The 19631-nt window shown below is 50.2% G+C and overlaps 4 protein-coding genes and 1 non-coding gene across 5 annotated transcripts; 3 read left to right on the top strand and 2 right to left on the bottom strand.

The window, feature by feature from the left end:
* The first annotated feature begins 5135 nt into the window (after positions 1 to 5135).
* On the top strand, positions 5136 to 7478 carry LOC120668954 (clathrin light chain 2-like). The gene is made up of 3 exons (XM_039948781.1): positions 5136 to 5524; positions 6445 to 6598; positions 6715 to 7478. Exons 1-3 carry the CDS (start codon positions 5244 to 5246, stop codon positions 7153 to 7155), a joined length of 876 nt encoding a protein of 291 aa, XP_039804715.1. The 5' UTR covers positions 5136 to 5243; the 3' UTR covers positions 7156 to 7478.
* A 285-nt stretch (positions 7479 to 7763) lies between these two features.
* On the top strand, positions 7764 to 10300 carry LOC120668953. The gene is made up of 3 exons (XM_039948780.1): positions 7764 to 9414; positions 9643 to 9733; positions 9823 to 10300. The coding sequence occupies exons 1-3, from the start codon at positions 7831 to 7833 to the stop codon at positions 10017 to 10019; spliced, it is 1872 nt and encodes a 623-aa protein (XP_039804714.1). The 5' UTR covers positions 7764 to 7830; the 3' UTR covers positions 10020 to 10300.
* Positions 10301 to 10337: 37 nt separating this feature from the next.
* Positions 10338 to 14109, bottom strand: LOC120668955 (thioredoxin M5, chloroplastic-like). The gene is made up of 2 exons (XM_039948782.1): positions 13869 to 14109; positions 10338 to 10897 (listed from the first exon to the last, which is right to left on the bottom strand). Exons 1-2 carry the CDS (start codon positions 14053 to 14055, stop codon positions 10584 to 10586), a joined length of 501 nt encoding a protein of 166 aa, XP_039804716.1. The 5' UTR covers positions 14056 to 14109; the 3' UTR covers positions 10338 to 10583.
* Positions 14110 to 14189: 80 nt separating this feature from the next.
* Positions 14190 to 14261, top strand: TRNAP-UGG. Its single transcript has one exon. It is a non-coding gene; the product is annotated as a tRNA-Pro (tRNA).
* A 508-nt stretch (positions 14262 to 14769) lies between these two features.
* LOC120668956 (V-type proton ATPase subunit F) lies at positions 14770 to 17061 on the bottom strand. The gene is made up of 4 exons (XM_039948783.1): positions 16801 to 17061; positions 16496 to 16577; positions 15826 to 15908; positions 14770 to 15161 (listed from the first exon to the last, which is right to left on the bottom strand). The coding sequence occupies exons 1-4, from the start codon at positions 16861 to 16863 to the stop codon at positions 14997 to 14999; spliced, it is 393 nt and encodes a 130-aa protein (XP_039804717.1). The 5' UTR covers positions 16864 to 17061; the 3' UTR covers positions 14770 to 14996.
* Between the last annotated feature and the right edge of the window lie 2570 nt (positions 17062 to 19631).

Consider the following 19631-nt stretch of genomic DNA (forward strand, 5'->3'; position numbering starts at 1 on the left):
ACACTCTCAAGCTCTCAGGTACTCCTGCTTAGGAGACCTCTCCCTTCTCCCTCAGCTGCTTTCTGCAATCCCCATCGCTAGCGCTGCGAGCATAGTTCTGGCGAGAGCAGGCATCCGAAACCTCTGCAACACTGAGATCCTGCTCGGGATAGCGAGACAATCAGGTTTTTAGGGAGCGTCTTGACGTGACTGCTCGCTCCCTGGTCGACTACTTCGTATACTTCCCGGTGGCCGAACGAACGTCTACGTCCTCGACTTCCTGGTGGCCGAACGCCTACGCCCTCTACTTCCTGGTGGCCGTACCTGTGTTCCCCAAGTGAATATCAAGATCATCTCGACTACTTCCCGACGGCCATCTGCACTGCATCGACTAAGTTCGGCTACATCGAACAACCCTGACCGACACAATGTCCAGTCATGGGAACGACCCACCCGGTGCCTCCGGCACTGGTCCCGCCTTAGGGTACACCCTAAACCAATTTTGGTTTATTATTTTGTTCATGTTTATTAGTGAGAATAATATGAACACGAGCACATATTTTGTTAGCACAATATAACTCATTTATGCTGTCGGTACCCTGCAGCTGGGGTACCAACTCCTACTATGCCAAGACTCACATAGTTATCCGTAACTACGCCCTAAGGAGCTGAGCAGCCGGACCCCTGGGGTCCGACTCCATCTCACCGGACCGACGGTCCCGGACCCGCTTCCCGCTCGGGGATGGGTCCGGTGTCACCACGTGTCCCAGAGGTGGAAATGCTCAGCACCTGTGACCGCGGATCCGGACCCCCACAGGTGGGTCCGGGACCTTCACGTGCCATCCGGACTCCCGCAGATGGGTCCGGGACCTCCACGTGCCTATCCGGCCCCCCGTGAGCTCTCGGCTCAGCTAGCTGCTCGGGAGGGGTCCGGAGCCTCCACGTGTCACGCAGACGCGGGCGCGGGCGCAAGCCTTCCGCTGGAAGCTCCCTCACCCACCCGCATTAAGTGCGAGTGGTTGAGGCGGGCTCTGCTGCCTCTGGGCACGGGGCAGCCTTTGTCAGTTCACACTGCGGATCTCTAGTTACCGAGGCGGCTCGTCAGTTACCAAGACAAGCATTAAAGACTCAGCGCCATGCGCATGGAGACGAGTCATGATGACCAGCTAGTGACTGGAGCAACAGTGCACGCTGCTACAGTGGACTGAGTCAGTAGTTCGGCGCTTCATCATGACCTCGACGCGCGGCTGCAGAGGCTAGACTCTACTCTGACAGGACAGCTCAAGACCATCCCTGGTCAGAAGCAACGCACGAAAGCCGACGACAAGATCTCCGGATCTGAGGCATTGAAGGCCAAAGTGTAGTTTATAATACATCGCTGGGTCCACATGTTGTGGCCCCGCTTAGTGTACATGCTCCCCTTGGACATATAAAAGGGAGAGCACGCCCGCTAGAACAAAGAGATACACACAGACTCACGCTGGACTCAGCACCAGATCCTCAGACTCTCTCGAGACTCAGCTGGAGAGCGCAAGCAATACAACACACAATGGACGTAGGGTATTACGCTCCGGCGGCCCGAACCACTCTAAACCAGCTGTGTTCATCGTGTTCTTCCTCTGAGATTGGGGTAATCCTAGCTAATCCTCCGAGTACTCACCCTTTGGGCTTAGCGGGTGCATTCCGCCACCCGGCTGTGGTTTGCTACACCATGACATTTGGTGCGCTAGGTAGGGGCGCTTTAGCTCATCTCTTGCCCATCTCCATGGCTCGGGTGGTTGAGCACTCCCACCACGATGACGACGTGGAGATGACGGAGGGTGTGGCGTCATCCGCGCCACACACCTCTCGCATTCCTGCGCCAGGGCAACCGTGCCCGTGGAGCAGCCACCGTCGGCAACGGCGCGCGTTGCACTTCGGCAAGAGTCAGGGCGTCCGTCAAGGGCCCCCTCACAAGCTGCGAGCGGCGGAGCAACAAATCCCAGCTCGCAGCATACCTCACTCATGTGAGGAAGCCCGCTCCGGTGAAAAGCCGACTTCGGTCGCACCAAGCCCGCTCCGACGGAAAGCCCACTCCGGTCGCACCAAGCCCGCTCCGGTGGAAAGCCCACTCCGGTCGCACTAAGTCGACTCTGGTGGCTCTCTCCGGCGGAAAGCCGACTCCGGTCGCACCCCCGACTCTACATCTATGTAAGTCCTATCCTTAGAGGCCCAGCGGGGAATAAACCTTTTCCTTTGTAACTAGGTAGTACTTCTGTGTGGTCCAATCCGGTGAGCCTCCCACGTGGAGGGGTCCGGACCTCTGGGAACCAGGTTCAGGGAAGCGTACTCACCCTCCGAGGAGGTCCGGAGCTGTGTAGCCGCTTAGCCTGGTTCTGTACCCTAAGCCTGCATGCTCTACCTCCCTAGGGCGAGTACCGTAGTACCTAAGACTGGGGGCCCGGAGGTCCGGACAGCTCCGGCCTCATAAACACGTGTTCTGGCTTACATCGCACATCTCATGTACATCTATTTATAAAGGAAAAGTTTATTCTCAGTTTGCCTCTAAGGATGTTATATTCCAATTTCAATCTACGCATTCTGTTTGCGCTAACCCCCACGTGGCTTCTTACTCTTGTGCGGTGATTGTAGTCCGAATTGAGTTGGCTAGTTAGTGACTTAGCTCGAGACCCCTCATGGAAGAGAGGGGTTCGGACCCCTGGTAACCTGCAGGTTCAGGGAAGCGCACTCATTCTCCGGGGAGGTCCGGAGCTGTGTAACCGCTTAGCCTGGTTCCGTACCCTAAGCCTGCACGCACCACCTCCTGTGAATGAGTGCCGCAGTACCTAGGACTGGGAACCTGGAGGTCCGGACTTTCTCTTAACCTAAAGGCCGGCCCCTTGAGCCCCGTTCACTGAACCTAGCTGTCTATCTCAAAGGATTACAGCCAACAGGATTTGGGACCCGTGGGCACGCTACTAAGCATCTACCTTGAGTCATGTGCAGGTCCAAACGTGATGATGCAGCAGGTGGCCCAAAGGATGGACGACGCAGGACAAGACCCTTGCGGCGCGCACCGCTGGGCGCCAGAAGCAGCCAAGTTGCTCACAGTAGTGGCCCCACCTACGGGTTCGTTGCCTCTCCCGAGGCGGGCCCGCGGGCCTCTGTCGGTACCCTCCAGCTGGGGTACCCACTCCTACTGTGCCAAGACTCGCATAGTTATCCGTAACTACGCCCTAAGGAGCTGAGCAGCCGGACCCCTGGGGTCCGACTCCATCTCACCGGACCAACGGTCCCGGACCCGCTTCCCGCTCGGGGACGGGTCCGGTGTCACCACGTGTCCCAGAGGTGGAAATGCTCAGCACCTGTGACCGCGGATCCGGACCCCCGCAGGTGGGTCCGGGACCTCCACGTGCCATCCGGACTCCCACAGATGGGTCCGGGACCTCCACGTGCCTATCCAGACCCCCGTGAGCTCTCGGCTCAGCTAGCTACTCGGGAGGGGTCTGGAGCCACCACGTGTCACGCAGACGCGGGCGCGGGCGCAAGCCTTCCGCTGGAAGCTCCCTCACCCACCCGCATTAAGTGCGAGTGGTTGAGGCGGGCTCTGCTGCCTCTGGGCACGGGGCAGTATTTGTCAGTCCACACTGTGGATCGCCAGTTACCGAGGTGGCTCGTCAGTTACCAAGACAAGCATTAAAGACTCAGCGCCGTGCGCATGGGCGACGAGTCATGATGACCAGCTACTGACTGGAGCAACAGTGCACGCTGCTACAGTGGACTGAGTCAGTAGTTCGGCGCTTCATCATGACCTCGACGCGCGGCTGCAGAGGCTAGACTCTACTCTGACAGGACAGCTCAAGACCATCCCTGGTCAGAAACTACGCACGGAAGCCGACGACAAGATCTCCGGATCTGAGGCATTGAAGGCCAATGTGTAGTTTATAATACATCGCCGGGTCCACATGTCGTGGCCCCGCTCAGTGTACGTGCTCCCCTTGGACATATAAAAGGGAGAGCACGCCCGCTAGAACACAGAGATACACACAGACTCACGCTGGACTCAGCACCAGATCCTCATACTCTCTCGGGACTCAGCTGGAGAGCGCAAGCAATACAACACACAGTGGACGTAGGGTATTACGCTCCGGCGGCCCGAACCACTCTAAACCAGCTGTGTTCATCGTGTTCTTCCTCTGAGATTGGGATAATCCTAGCTAACCCCCGAGTACTCACCCTCTGGGCTTAGGCGATTTCATTCCGCCACCCGGCTGTGGTTTGCCACACCACGACATATGCCATGAAATTGATAATAGTATTTGGAATTAAAATATAGCGAAAACTGCCTATATTTCTAACATTATGTATAAATGAAGATTACCCAACCCCAAAAACAAAATGCAAGTAGTCTTACAAGGTGGGAAACAAATCAGGGGGAATCTATTTATCGCGCGCCAATGCATCGCAGAAGAAGAAGCGTTGTCACTGCAGGTGGGCCCGAGGCACTGTTCATCTTCCACCTCGAGCACCAGCACTGTCTTTCTTCTTCGGCGAGATCCGGCGGCCAGAGTGGAGGCGGCGGCGAGGACGCAAGGCGGCCGGAGACGCAGACGGAGGCGGAGGCGGAGGCAAGCGGAAACGGAGGCGGCCAGAGGCGCATGGGGCACTGGCTTCTGCGATTGAATCGAGCAAAATCGCTTAAAGCGGTAAATAGAAAACCCCCATTCAAATCATGCCTAAACAATAATATATACAAGTAGGTGTTATTGAATTGAAGGCCATGATAAAGAATTGATGTAGTATAAATAGATTCAAGCTCCAATCTTAAAGGAATGCATTAGATAATGAAGAAGAAGCAATTCTACACGAGGAACCACTAATTAGACGTACTATATAATTCCAAATACATTCTTTATTTTGTTCATGTTCAGCTTGTCTGCTTTTAATTTATTCTAATTTATTCTATTCACAAAATACTATTGAATCAGTCGAAATCAGTTCACTTGTGCTCTTTCCTAAAATAGTACTTTTGAAGAAGGAAGTCATAAGAAGGTTGCATTGCATGGCCAGAGAAGACAACCATTCTCCAGGGGCAATACGGTCTTGTCCAGCGGCGCTTGGACTTTCCTCTCACCACCTGCCTGCCTGCTTGGTCTTATATATTCGAGGAGGCCCTGAGGCAAGGCAATTCGACTGGACGCGGCCATTCCCTTCCCTTCCCTTCTCCGACAGCTCAGCTCAAGATCACCTTCCCCTCCAGTCCCGGATCCAGATCCCGAGGGGCCATGGCCACCGCCTTCGACTCCCCGACCTCCTCCCCGGCCGCCGCGCCCTTCCATGACGACGCCTTCCTCCACGTGGACGGCTCGGCCGCCTCAGCCGACGGCTTCCCGGCCTCCCCAGACCCCTACGCCTTCAGCTCCGACGCACCCTCGCCCTTTGGCATGCCCCAGGCCAACGGCGGCCTCCACGACGACCCGTTCGCCGACTCCGACGGTGGGCCCGTCCTCCCGCCGCCCACCGAGATGGGTCGCGAGGAGGGATTCCTGCTCCGCGAGTGGCGCCGGTAAAGCTTAGTTTCCCCTCCCCCTTCCGCTGCTCAGATCTGGGTCCGCTGCCTGCTGAATTCTGCTAGATCTACGCGTCCGATCGCCAAGTTGCATAGAGGGCTAGATCTAGCTACCAAGATGCCTAGTCATATGGCCTAGTCCTTGAAAGGTAATCACCTGGGGGAGTACTAGACAGACAGACCTAGCTGTTAACATGTCCTAGTCTAGATTTGATGCATCATCTGCTGAAAGTTCAGTGCATCGCCTTACCGCTATACCAATGAGATGGTAAAATACCTGTGTCTTCAGCATTCTTCACAATCACATATGTTACTGGCGTTCAGATAGGTGCTGTTTGTACAGACTTAGAAATCCTTTTGCTCAAGTAATAAAAAAACTATTTTGCATATTATTCATTTTAGCATCATGATGCAGTATGTCGCAACTTCATCTTGCAATTGTCTAGACCATGACATGCAAATGAGCTAATACAATCTAAGATCAAGTGTATCTTTTCCAAAATGGTTACCATAACACACAGATATATCGGAATTATCTTTACTGCTTCATGAAACCATAAGCCGATCAGTTTCAGCTGTGCTGGTGCATGATATATGTTCACTCAGTGATTCTGCTGGTTCTTCTAAAAGTAAGCCTTGCTACTGGTGTTATTTGTCCCGTACTCTGTGGAATCTATCTATCTACTCAGCTTGCTTGTTCTACTTTGCTCTATCCTCTAGCCATAACAATCGTGAAATAATAGGATAATCAAGATGCACAGCGGCTAGTCCCATAATATCTTCGTGTAGATTGCCGTATCTTGTGCTGTATCTTCGACTAGAGCCGGACAGTCATGTTAAATAGTTGTTCCTTGTATTTTTGCTGATTGTCACCCTCTCTCACTGTTTAAGTATATGTGTACTGCAATCATCTACAGTCAAAATGCAATCCTCCTTGAGGAAAAGGAAAAGAAGGAGAAGGAGCTGAGGAGCCAAATCATCCTTGACGCCGAAGAATTTAAGAAAGCTTTTGTCGAGAAGCAGAAGCTCAATGTTGAGACAAGCAAGGGACAAAACCGTGACAGGGAGAAGGTAGGTGGTACTTAAGATCAGGGCCCTGTAAATCCTATTTATCCTTTGTTTCCCCGCACTATGGAAACCTGACTGCTCTTTATCATCACCCTCCTGTTTGGTCTGCTTGTTGCTAGCTTTTCCTAGCGAACCAGGAGAAGTTCCACGCCGGTGCGGATAAGCAGTACTGGAAGGCAATATCAGAACTTATCCCACACGAGATTGCTAACATCGAGAAGAGAGGGGCGAGGAAAGATAAGGAGAAGGAGAAGAAGCCTGGGATCGTGGTGATCCAGGGCCCAAAGCCTGGGAAGCCGACGGACATGTCACGGATGCGGCAGATATTGCTGAAGCTGAAGCACACTCCTCCGCCACACATGAAGCCACCTCCGCCACCTGCAGCAGCTGCTGGGAAGGACGGTGCCCCGGCTGCCGCTGGAAAGGATGGAGCTCCGGCTGCCGCTGCCAAGGATGGAGCTAAGCCAGCAGCCCCTGCCAACGGCAGTGTTCCAGAGATGGAGAAGGCCGCGGCGGCAGCAGCGCCCGCACCAGCAGCTGAGCCTATCGCGGCTGCCTAAGCTAATCATTTGCGGTAGGAGGATAGAGTTGTTGCAGAGGAGGTGGTGTTGGTGAAACTGAAAGCGCGTCTGAATCGCTGGCATGGCCGGAGGCACCTAGTGTGTATTTTGTTAAGGCACCTTTGATTCATTACATTACTACAATATTGTTATTGCATTTTGTAGAGAGGTGGGATGTGTATTCTGGTACAAATAAGGTAAATGAGGCTGTATTATGGTTTCGTCTTCCAGGTGTTTGGGATTTTCCTTTGTTCAAATTGGTTGTATTATTACGTGACTATATCTGCTGCATATATATGTACTTTATGCTTCCTTGGTGTTTCGTCTTTATATATTCTTGTTATTTCTCAAGCCTGACTGTCAATCCTGCTTTGATCTGTCTGTGCAGTGCATTTCCTTTATGTGTACATGTCTTACTCCAAGTCTAATTTTGACAATGGATGATACATACACACATGGATAAAAGAAGTCATTGATCTTTCTGATGCATTTTTTTTAAGATTTGCTACAAGCATCGACTACAAGCTGCTGCAGATGAACACAGAGAGAGAATGAATTTTCAGTGGTTGCTTTGCTTCTTGTGATGATCGGTAGTGTCTGGCCGCAAAACAACAAGGATAGGAAGGAAGGTCTGGTCTGGCTGTGCGTGCAGAGAGGAAGAGGAATAGGAATAGGATGGCTCCTCTTCCTCCCTGCTGCTCCTCCAGCCGCAGCCGGAGCCGCCTCCTCCTCCTTACCACCCCCACTCCGCCGTCAGCTCTCTTCTTCCTATCGAAGCCGAGGAGGCCTCCACCCCCACCTCGCCTCATCAGCTCCTGCTGCTGCTCCTCCTCGTACAACGGCTGGTCCGACCTCGCCGCGGCGCCCGACCTTCCCCTCTTCTCCCTCCCGCTGCAGCCCACCACCCATCGGCATGGCCTTCTCTTCTTCCTCCTCCCCGCCGCCGCGGCAGCCCTCGCCCTCTCCCGCCTTCCTCCCCTCCCCCTCCTCGCCGCCGCCTTCACCGCTGGATTCGCAGCCAGGCACCTCTCCTCCCCGCCCCCGCAATCGAATTCCGCCCTCCTCGCCCATCTCGACGCGCAGCTCCGCGCCCTGAGGGGCCACTTGCTTTCTGAAGCCGACCAGGCCCTCCTCGTCCAGGCCGTGGATCGCCTGCGGGATGCGGTCGCCGACGCCGCCAGATTGGCCGCCCAAGGCGATACCACCCGCGCCGTCTCAGATGCGCTCCCACCCGTGCTCGGAGCGCTCCGAGAGGTCGGGGACTGCCTCGGTGCCTGGGCTCGCCACGCCGTGCGGGATCTCAGCCTCAGCTCGCCAAGGAGGAAGCAGTCTACTACTAAGAACACCAGCAATGCAGATGCGTCGTCCAAGGCCACCCAGCAACCACAGAATCCATCTGTCGTCGCCGCTAGTATTGCAAGTGGCATGCTGCAGTTTGACGAGGATGACACTGGACTCAAGGCGAAGCTGGGAGATGCTGGATTGGAGAGGCTAGTGTTCAAGCACAGGCATGGCCGTGACCGTGTGCGGGACGATCCATTCCAAGCTGCTTCCAGTAGGTTTTCCACCGAATCCGTCCAGTCATCTCTGCTTGAGAGGGCGCTGGAAATTCGGGACAGGTCCTACAGTTTCAAGATTGAGCGCCGTGACACTGGTAGTAGCCAAGTGAATGAAGCACAAGACAGGGCAGCAGATGGACACCTCGTTGATGATGCCGCTGCTTTGGATCCAGCCTATGATGGAAGTGCCGCTGCCGATTCGGACAGCGAGGAGTTCAGCCGTAACGTCAAGGAGGCTGCACAGATATTGAGGAAGGCGAGGGAATCCATGGTGGCCATGGCTGATGAAGAGACTGCAGACGCACTGCTGTACAAATCAGCTAGGCTCCTTTCCACGGCTGTGGCTTTGAGGCCAACTAGTCTGGTAGCAGTGGGTCAGCTTGGGAACACCTACCTCCTCCACGGAGAGCTCAAGCTCAAGATTAGTCGCGAGCTCAGAACGCTCTTGGCCAACAGCGGGGCTTTTCTGAATGGAAGAGAGCGTGTTTCACGATCCAGGAAGGTAGATAGCAGAATCTTAAGCAGAGAGAGCATTTCATCAGCCCTTGTTGATGTATGTGAAGAGTGCGAAAGCCTCCTTGTTGAGGCTGGCAGAAGCTACAGGATGGCCCTCTCGATTGATTCTGGAGATGTCAAGGCCTTGTACAACTGGGGGTTGGCACTTATCTTCCGAGCGCAGTTACTTGCTGATATCGGACCGGTATGGACGTCAATATATGCAATTTTTTAATCAACTATTATGAGTTGGAAGGTCTTCTTTTACGCTCCAGGAATTCAAACAGCCAATAATCAATATTCACTTGAGCAGAATTTTGCCTGAGAAACAGTGACAATTTGCTAAAACCCAATGTTGGCTTGCGCCTTGCTAGTTGTGCAGATGACTTGAAATGTTTTCATACTGGTTCCATTTGCTTGGGATTTGATGCAGGAAGCGGCAGTTGATGCTGACCAGGTGTATCTGGCTGCAATTGATAAGTTTGATGCCATGCTGTCGAGAAGCAACACTTACGCCCCAGAAGGTTTGATTACTACTCTGGTGTTTGCCATATTTTGTGGGTTGGGTGGGTGTGGGTATGTGTGCTTATGCAGAATTGTTGTGGCATTGCAGCTCTCTACAGATGGGGCACCACACTGCAGCAGCGATCCCATCTGCGGCCTCGGAACAGCAGGGAGAAGATAAGGCTTCTGGAGCAGGCGAAGAGCTTGTTTGAAGACGTGCTATATGTGGAAGCAGATAACAAGATGGTGAGGGAGGCGCTGTCATCATGCATATCAGAGCTCAACTACCATGGCCGATGGTTATAGCCTGTTGTTTGCTCTGCCCAGCAGTTACCGATAGGAGTATATGCTACCAATCAGGAATTCAGGATTGATGGGATTTACGATTTACAGGACAGGAGCATGTGTCTCTGTTTTTAACAAGCGGGGAAGAGAGGCAGGAGCCAAATTAGTTAGCAATAGTTTGATAACATACAATGCAACAGGATTGTTTGTATGGCTGAACCGAATAATACAATGAATGAAAACCACGGTCAATTTTGAGTTGAAAGATGCACATATGATGTAATTTTGCCCATTTTCAGTTACAACGGGTTACACTAGAGCCTGAGGTGTGAGGTGAGATGACAAACATGCCAGCAAACATCTTTTCACATAGGGAAATAATGTACCACGTGTACCATGCATACCAAGATGTTTCTTTTCATGTTTGCAACCGCCGGTATTGGTAATGACGGCAGCAATCATCGTCAATATGCCCAAAATATATAAAAAACAAAACACTTCACGAGTACTGTATGCAATCTCAGTATCTTTTTATGTTTGCAGAATTTTGACCTCTCAGTAGATGGTGAACAGCCTGTGGGTGGCTTACAAGAACCTCTCCACCGTCGTTGCCAGTGTGGTATCTGTGACAGCGCCGATCACCGTCTCCTTCCTCTCCCCATTTTTGAAAATCAAGATGGTAGGGATGCTTCTGATGCCGTAACTTGTTGCGATGTCCCGGTTCTTGTCAGTGTTGAGCTTGAGGCACCGTAGCCTGCCAGTGTATGCTTTCGCCACACCTTCGATGACAGGGTGCATCAGACGGCACGGGCCACACCACGGTGCCCAGAACTCGACAAGCACCGGAGACTCAGAGCCAAGGACGAGATCATCCCATGTCGACTCTGCTACATCCAGCACTGTGAAGTAAAGAGAAAAAAAGAAACAACCAGATTAGGGCAAGTACATTGGTACACGTCAGCGGTCTCATAGGTTGTCACATGCAAATCCATGTAGGATTTTTGATTAGGTGGCGAGAGAATAAGGTGGTTGTTTTGCGAGACAACCACCTCATAGGCTAAATTTTAGAAGAGTAAAATGCACTGAGGGTACTTAAACTAGTGATGGAGTGTCAAGTAGGTCCACGAACTCCGAAAATACAGATTCGGCCCCCTAATCTAATTAAGTGTGTCACTGGAGGTCCAAAACCTCTTTGATCGGGTCTGACCGCCTAGGTGGCCTGCCACGTCGGTCCTACCTGGACCAGTTGGCGAGGGCGGAGCTCGGCCTGGCGGTGGCCTCTCTCTCCCTCCTCTCCCCTCCCGGCCACGACGGCGCCGGCGGCCGGATCCGCGCAGGTCCGGCGGCGACGGCGGCGCTCCGAGTTCGGGCCCGTGGCCATGGCGCCCGTGCACGCCCCGCGGGGCTCCCTCCCCCTCCCTCGCCGGCGGGGCGCGGGGCCATGGCGGCGGCGCTCCGAGCTCGAGCCCGGGGCCATGGCGCTCGCGCGCGCCCCGCTGAGCTCCCTCCCCCTCCCTCACCCGAGGTGCATGGCTGCGCGTAGGAGGGTGCATGGCCACCGGACCAAAGAGAGAGAGGGGCGGATTTCGGCGGGCCCCGTCGGCACCGGAGCTCGGAGCGCCGCCGCCGTCGCCGTCGCGTCCAGCAGGCCACCCTGCCGCGCCGGCCGGCCCGCCCCACCTCCGTCGCGTCCAGCAGGCCACCCTGCCACGCATGCCGACCCGCCCCACCTCCGTCGCGTCTAGCAGGCCACCCTGCCGCGCCGGCCGGCCCCGCCGAGCAGTCCGCCGCACCGCGCAGGCCGGACCCGCCGAGGAGGGAGGAGGCAGGCCGGAGCTACTGCCGGGCCTCCCGCGCATCGCCGTCGCGGAGCGCCATCGCCAGTCTCCGCCATGGCCGCCGCCGAGGAGGTAGGAGCGCTGGATCCCGCGGGGTCCCGTCCGTGCCGCCGGCCTCGTCGCACCTCCCTCCCCTGCGCCGGGCCAAGAGCGGCGGCCGGAGGCAGGGCCGCGTGCGGGCCCCTCCTCCCTCCCTACCTCGACGCGGGAGCGGGCGCGGCGCGGCGGCCTCGGCGCCTCCCCGCACCGGCCATCCTCCTCCCCGGCGGCCATCCCCACCAACGCGGGCTTCCCCGAGCTCCGCCCGCCCCCATGGCGGGCCTCCCCGAGCTCCGCCCGCCCCCATGGCAGGCCTCCCCGAGCTCCGCCCGCCGTGGGCCGTGGCCATGGTGACGCGGCGACGGAGCCCCGCGTGGCGGCCGGATCCTGCGGCGGCCGGATCCGCCGGGCCGAGCTCCGCCCTCGCCAACTGGTCCAGATAGGACCGACGTGGCAGGCCACGTAGGCGGTCAAACCCGGTCAAAGGGGTTTTGGACCTCCAGTGACACACTTAATTAGATTAGGGGGGCGAATCTGCATTTTCGGAGTTCGTGGACCTACTTGACACACCCTCACTAGTTTAAGGACCCCCAGTGCATTTTACTCATTTTAGAACTATGAGACCACTTTCTCACAATTGTACGAGTTGTTGTCATGTAACTCATAATATTTCCTTTTTCAATGCACAAGTTATGGAATTATGTAATACTATGAGACAACTTATAAGACAATCCATTGTATATATTGCTTTTTACACTGTCTCAAGATGATGTGGCAATACATGAGACCGCATATTAGACTATGGCAATGTAGGCCTCAGTCACAATAGCAGCTAACAATTTGTGTTGCATGCAACTGAATTTGGGATGTGATAATGCAAAGCAGGTTGTGTTCCCATGCGGATTTGTACATCACAAGGACACAGGAATGGAAACCATCCAATCCAGATATCACCAGAACAATTGAGTTGAAGTTGTTTTTCCCATGCTGGTTCACATACCATAAGGAGACAATCACAAGATTTCAGTGAGAATCCAACAAGGTTTGTTTCCCATGTGACGCAATCACTGATGCTACCTGATAGCGTTCTACTGCTATAGGAGTATCCTATAGAGATTACTGAATGATGACGAGAAGACAAGAGAAACTGGCCATCTCTACTACCAGATACCATCGAGTGTGGAACCAACCTGGTGTATTGCTCATTGGATTGCTTAATGATCACGGTAGGAGAGGAAAGGATCCTACTGCTGTGTGCTACTTTAAAATGTACCCCTACAATACAACACACAAACACAATAGAAAGGGTCTTTGCTGCTAATGGATGTACATGTACCTGACAAGGGTAGATGTGCTACACCAGTCAGTGGTGTAGTAAGGCCCTGTTTAGATCTTTACCCGTAAATCCCGTAAACGCAAAAAAAAAAACATCACATCGAATGTTTTAATACATGCATGGAGTACTAAATGAAGTCTATTTACAAAACTTTTTGCATAGATGGGCTGTAAATCGCGAGACGAATCTAATGAGCCTACTTAATCCAAGATTTGCAACAGCGATGCTACAGTAACTATCAGCTAATTATGGATTAATCATGGATTAATTAACATCATTAGATTCGTCTCGCGATTTACAATCCATCTGTACAAAAAATTTTGTAAATAGACTTCATTTAGTACTTCAAATTAGCAAAATTCCAACGTAAAATTTTTACATATAAAGAACTAAACACGGCCTAAATAAACATCATGAGCTGAGTAAGCAATAATAAACTAAGCAGGTGAACTAGGGAACGGCGAGACCAACCAAGAGCAGCGGCAATCGATTGTACTGCGATCTGAAACAGACACAATCACACAAGGGGGAGGGGATCGGATCGCGATTGGTACGGCGAATCTGACTGCGAGGGGATTTCATTTCACTGGAATGGATGCATGCATGGTGGTGAGCAAGAGGGGGCAGGAGCGGGGGTTTCAGAGGAAGTTCAGTTACCAAGTTGGTCGTCACCGTGAGCCTTGGCCTTGCAGAGGCGGGAGGCGGAGGCTGCGACGGCCCCTGGCAGCCGCGCCGTGGGGCGCAAACGGAAGGAGAGGAAGGAGGCGGTGGCGGCAGGGGGATGACGCGGGCGGCGGGTGCCGAGGGCGGAGGTGGCCGCAGCGGCGATAGTCTCCGAGGACATGGCGGCGCCGCCGGCGGCTCTTTGGTCGGAAAGGGAATGGGAATGGAAATGGGGACGAGAAAACCACCTACGTCCTGTTTTTTGTTAAGTGGAGTGCTTTTGATAAATATTTTGGAAAGCAAAAATTTCGAAACGGGCGTTTGGTCTATTGGTATGATTCTCGCTTTGGGTGCGAGAGGTCGCGAGTTCGATTCTCGCAACACCCCTGAAGGATAATTTTATTAAACATTGGGTTGAGTTTTTTTGCCCCATTCTTCACGTTTTAAATTAAATTTAAGAACCGGATAATCAGGAAGGAATGAGCTAATTTTGGTGTCCTTCCCCTGGCTCTAGCTCCGATGCGTATGTACGACTTGGATTTAATAACAATAATGCTCAAATAAATACGTTTAGTATGTTCATTTGCCAGCAAACTACAGCTCCGAGATTTCCTAGAGCTAGAAATGACCAGCTCCCGCTCCCCAGAATATTAGAGCTGGAGCCTGGAGAATCAGGAGATGTGCACGACACGAGCTAAACAATGTGTAGCTTCAACATTCTTAGCAATCTCTTCTTCCTTGCTTACCATCAAACAACCAAGCTTTTTTCTTTAAATAACAAACAACCTATAGCTTGAAGATCCCCTTGGACCCCTTCATCTGCACAACGCTCAGGTCATACAGCCACACAATTTCCTCTCCTACCTGTGGCGTGTCATGTGTGGCAATCAACTTGTCAATCGACAATCACGCCTCAAATTATTCTCGATATAAAACCAAATCAGTACAAGCACCAAACAGCACCCCAATCTTGTAAAATACATACATTTCAGTTTGGTTCAACCCAATTATTGTTTCCAAGCTCATTATTCATGCTTCTTGCTGTCCCGCACACTAGATGGTACAAGCAACCTTTTTCTTCAACACAAAAAACAAAATAAATACTACTACACATGGGTGTCTTCATCGCCTATCAGATGCCACTGATTCTGAAGAAAACAAATACTTTACGCGAGAGAGGACCGAGTCATGGGCTGGATCATATGGATGGTCCTTGGATGGGATCTCCAGAATAGCAGGGACTGGCTTGTTGTAGCTATCCACCAGAAATCGTATCATGTTGGCAATCTGCCGCCCGGGGAACCCAAAACAAAACAAAATAGGCATCAGCAGGGATCCAACTTATAGAATGGATCTTACTTCTATTAGCTAGTTGATACTACTGTGCTTCATGATTTCCACAACGCTTCTAGACTTTTTTTCTTTCCTTCTTTCGCAAATTAATTAACGCTTATGCATAACAGTGTGAGTATTCAACAGTAATTTCTCCAAAAATGTCATTAATGAACATGCAATGTAATTAATTAAAGCATGATTGAAAAGAGCTGAAGGAGAGGATTCAGTTCATTAAGCTACAAGTAACAAGAGCCACCAACAAAGATGATATTAATTACTGTAAAAGGTGATTCAAGTAACAAAGGATAATGCTAGGAAAAAAAATGGGAATCTAAGTTGAGCGAAAGCACATTTTCCGCACTGAAATGACAAATTTATCCTGAAGCACGACAATCTGGCAAGTTTTGAACTCGGGGATAACCTTTCAGGTTCCAACAAGATCACCAAAATTGTTTACGGCAGCTGCAGCTGGCTCCAAAGAAATTAAACAAAATTAACTAAACGAAAAGCACCAGAACTCCCCTTTTCTCTTGCCTAGATGATATGTTTACCAGGATCTGGCCTAACAATGCATCAATACACAAATATATGCATGTGTATGTGATGGTTCACTTACATATTGACTGATGAGCACAATAGCAATATCCTCCCTCGCAGTAAACTCTTTGAATGCATCTTCAATTTGTTTCACTGTCGTCTCTGTGGCATGGAACAACAGGAAGTATTGGTACCGAACCATCAGGATCAGCAGCAGTAACAAAAGCACGAAGTAATATGAAACACAAACAACTAATCAGGATTGCAAAATGAAATAATGACTCGAGCTCCTCATCATTGATATGATTACAAGCTAAACACATATAAGTACATGAAGGCTCACGACTAAGGAAACTAGTAGCAGGAAGGAAGCTCAGATGCAGTATATCCTAATAAAGTAGGCTTGCGGCCTGCCTTGGCCTAACAGAACTAATTTAACTCATAACTGCGCACGATCCATTGCCAAGAAATGCCTGAGGAAAGAAACATTTAGGAGGCATTTGAGTGCATGGGATTGCTGTGCAAAGAACATGACATGAAGAAGAAATATATGATACATGCTACTGTAAGATCCATTACCAGGAAAGGTATAGGGAAACAAAAATATAAGAGGTGTATGGGTGAAAGCGATCGGACTGTTGTGCAAATAAGAGCTTTCGGGCAGTACTTATTTGCTGGTGGTCACTAGCACGATTCATGAAGGAACCCGGTAACAATCTGCAAATTGTGAAGGCGTTCGTTTTACTTACTGTTATCGACGAGGAGGTAGTTGGTTTTCTTGCGCAGATCAACATTGCCAACCCCGGCCATCAAGAAGCCAGTGACGGTGTCCTGCAAGGATGAGTGACAAAACAAGCAATTGGTCGTTTCGATGTCAGCAAAGGAGGAACGACAAATCGCGGCTGATGATAAGAACCCCAAAAATCCAGCCCCACGCTGGATCCAAGAAACCGAGCCCCCGATCACAATATTCCGATGGGGTCTCCTCCTCTCCTATGCGGTTACCGGAGCAAGGAGGATTGAGCCGGGTGGGCCGGTGGGGTGTACATGTTACCTCGTCGGCGATGATGGCGATGAGGGCGGAGTTGTTGGTGGGGATGTTGGCCCTCCCCGCCATGGCTCGCAACCGCGGATGCTGCCCTCGCTCCGCTTCCTGGTCCTGCAACGGATCCGATGGAGCTCAACGCAGTCGGAGATCGGATCGTACTCCGATGGGGGACACGAGCAGGAGGGAAGAGGAAGAAGAGATCCGGAGGAGGAACAGGGGGGGGACCCCACCTCCGCCTTCTTCCTGTGGGCTGCAGGCAGGACCAGGGGAACTTCCAGGTGGGCCGGGCCAGGCGGGCCATGTTGGCCATCAGCACAATCCTTAAAATTAAGAAAAAAGTCTAGTTGTCCTCCAATTTTCACGGAAGTTTGATTTTTCTCCTCTAACTATAAAATCGGGTATGTTTATTCCTTGAACTATCCAAACCGGTTCAAATGTCCTCCCTGACAGGTTTTAACACCGGTTTCATCTTTAAAAAAATCATAGTAAATTATAAAAAAATCATAAAATGGAAAATTCAATTTTGTTGAACCCCACATAAGTAGATCTATACAGTGAATATATAATATGGTATACTTTAGTACAAAGTTTTTGCTGCAGCTTTAGATATATAGTTTTTTGTAAATAATTTATAACTACAGTTTTCGTGATCCAATTATGGTGAAAATTTTATGGTAGACTAATCATTACATGCCTGAGCTGTACTAAAAATTTTGTACTTATTAGATGATTCATGCCTCAGTTATGGTGGGCTAATCATTATATAGTAGTTTTTCTTCTTTTCTTTTATGTTTATTTTGGCTGAATCTTTAAAAAATCATATTAAATAAAAAAAATAGAAAATAGAAAATTCAATTTTATTGGACTCCACATGAGTAGATCTATGCAGTGAATATATGATATGGTATATTTTAGTACAAAGTTTTGATGTAGCTTTAGATATATACTATTCTGTAATTAATTCATAACTGCAGTTTTCTTGGTCTAATTATGGTGAAATTTTTATGATTAGCCCACCATAAAAATAGCTTAAGCATGTAATGATTAGCCCACCATAAAAATTTCACCATAATTGGACCACATAAATTGTAGCTACGAATTAATTACAGAATAGTATATATCTAAAGCTGCAGCAAAAACTTTGTACTAAAGTATACCATATTATATGTTCACTGTATAGATCTACTTATATGAGGTCCAACAAAATTGGATTGTCCCTTTTATGATTTTTTTATAATTTACTATGATTTTTTAAATATGAAACCGGAGTCAAAACCTGTCAGGGAGGACATTTGTACCAGTTTGGATAGTTCAAGGAGTAAATATACCCGGTTTTGTAGTTAGAGGAGGAAAATCAGATTTTCGTGAAAGTTGGGGGAGGTAAACTAGACTTTTTCCTAAAACCAATAAACATGTTGACAGGTTTCATTTATGAAGATTCATCTATACATGATAGTGCAGATGTGAAGCATTCCTACATACTAACATACACAGGAACTCCTCTATCTCTATTTCTATTTCTATCTCTATCTCTACTACTAAAAAGACTAAGTAAGATTTTTTTGGTTCGTCATTACGCTTTCAATGGACCGCAATGCGCTTTCAATTGTCGCCCTCGCGGAACTGCTCCCATCGCAACGCCCTCCCCACCACCGCCCTGCCCCTGCGCCTCCCACCTCGCCGCCCCTGCACAGCCTCCCCCTTCCTGCGGCCCTCCCTCTCCTCCAACGGGCAGAGAGAAGAAACTGGAATTTATGAAGACCATCCTGGTCTGAACCCAACCTATGAAAGAGATCTGGGCGAAGATTTTGAGCGAATTTGCTCAGAACTTTCTCGTCTTTTCTACCTCTCTCCGGACAGGGACTTACCTCCAAGCTGGCCGATTAAATTTCACAATTCCTGAACCCCTTTTATCTTTTCTGTATCATGGATCGTCAAAATAAGCAAAAATAGTATTTCTACATAAAACACCCATAAAGGGTATTTCAATTGAAATACCCAAACAGGATATTAGCTCTTTCTCTTGTTCTTGATGATATTGTAATGGAACGACGAACCCATTTCTTCGCTTTTTCGCCAACAAATCCGAGTTATCTTGAAGAATAGAAGGATGTATACTTAAAAAGAATAAAGGGTTAATTCGTTCTCGATAGCCATTTCTTTAACAAGTGAATGGGAACATACTCTAGACCGGAATCTGAAGAAAGTACTACTTGATCATTTCCACCAATTTCAAGTTCAGTTCAAAAGACCGCAGCGGAGTGGAGCAGCCGCTACACGAAGTTCCTTACCTTAGCTCGCGGAAGTTGTATGCGTTACAAGGCAACTAGCATTTTGTTTTGTCATGGAATGAAAGAATGTTCTTGTTTTTTGTTGGGTAGAACCCACGCCACAAACCTGAAGTCTCCCTTCTCTTTTCAGGAGCAGAGCTCTTTTTATTTCTCTAATTCGCAAATGGATTTTTCTATTCTAATAGAATCTATTCCAAATTCTATATTGAATTTGATTTCAGATATTTTCAATTTGATATGGCTCGGACGAATAATGGAGCTGCATAGCGTCGCCTTCAGACTGGTATTAGCAAATGCTTTGTTGATCTGAACGGAACAAAGACACATCTTTGGTGCAGTTTTCCTGAAGGCGGCTCACAGGGAAGAGATCCGTTATCCATAATGGATTTACCTGGACCAATACATGAGATTCATTGTGCTATTTGGGGGATTTGTTCTTCTACTAGGGGGTCTAGGAGTAGTATTACTTACCAACCCTGTGTGATCCATTGAAAGAAAAGTGAGTTGTTTTGGTGAACATCAAACAAAAAACTTGCTCTTCTTCCG

This window comes from Panicum virgatum, chromosome 4N (genome assembly GCF_016808335.1).
Source record: "Panicum virgatum strain AP13 chromosome 4N, P.virgatum_v5, whole genome shotgun sequence".
NCBI lineage: Eukaryota > Viridiplantae > Streptophyta > Magnoliopsida > Poales > Poaceae > Panicum > Panicum virgatum.

Bases quoted from the DNA above. Each gene is read 5' to 3' on its own strand.
- LOC120668954 (XM_039948781.1), top strand. From the start codon at position 5,244: ATGGCCACCGCCTTCGACTCCCCGACCTCCTCCCCGGCCGCCGCGCCC. The intron at 5,525-6,444 runs GTAAAGCTTAGT...AATCATCTACAG, and splicing joins CTGCTCCGCGAGTGGCGCCG to TCAAAATGCAATCCTCCTTG. The intron at 6,599-6,714 runs GTAGGTGGTACT...GCTTGTTGCTAG, and splicing joins AAAACCGTGACAGGGAGAAG to CTTTTCCTAGCGAACCAGGA.
- LOC120668953 (XM_039948780.1), top strand. From the start codon at position 7,831: ATGGCTCCTCTTCCTCCCTGCTGCTCCTCCAGCCGCAGCCGGAGCCGC. The intron at 9,415-9,642 runs GTATGGACGTCA...GATTTGATGCAG, and splicing joins TACTTGCTGATATCGGACCG to GAAGCGGCAGTTGATGCTGA. The intron at 9,734-9,822 runs GTTTGATTACTA...GTGGCATTGCAG, and splicing joins CAACACTTACGCCCCAGAAG to CTCTCTACAGATGGGGCACC.
- LOC120668955 (XM_039948782.1), bottom strand. From the start codon at position 14,055: ATGTCCTCGGAGACTATCGCCGCTGCGGCCACCTCCGCCCTCGGCACC. The intron at 10,898-13,868 runs GTAACTGAACTT...TTTACTTCACAG, and splicing joins TCACGGTGACGACCAACTTG to TGCTGGATGTAGCAGAGTCG.
- LOC120668956 (XM_039948783.1), bottom strand. From the start codon at position 16,863: ATGGCGGGGAGGGCCAACATCCCCACCAACAACTCCGCCCTCATCGCC. The intron at 16,578-16,800 runs GTAACATGTACA...TCATCCTTGCAG, and splicing joins TCGCCATCATCGCCGACGAG to GACACCGTCACTGGCTTCTT. The intron at 15,162-15,825 runs GTAAGTGAACCA...CCCGGGCGGCAG, and splicing joins TTGTGCTCATCAGTCAATAT to ATTGCCAACATGATACGATT.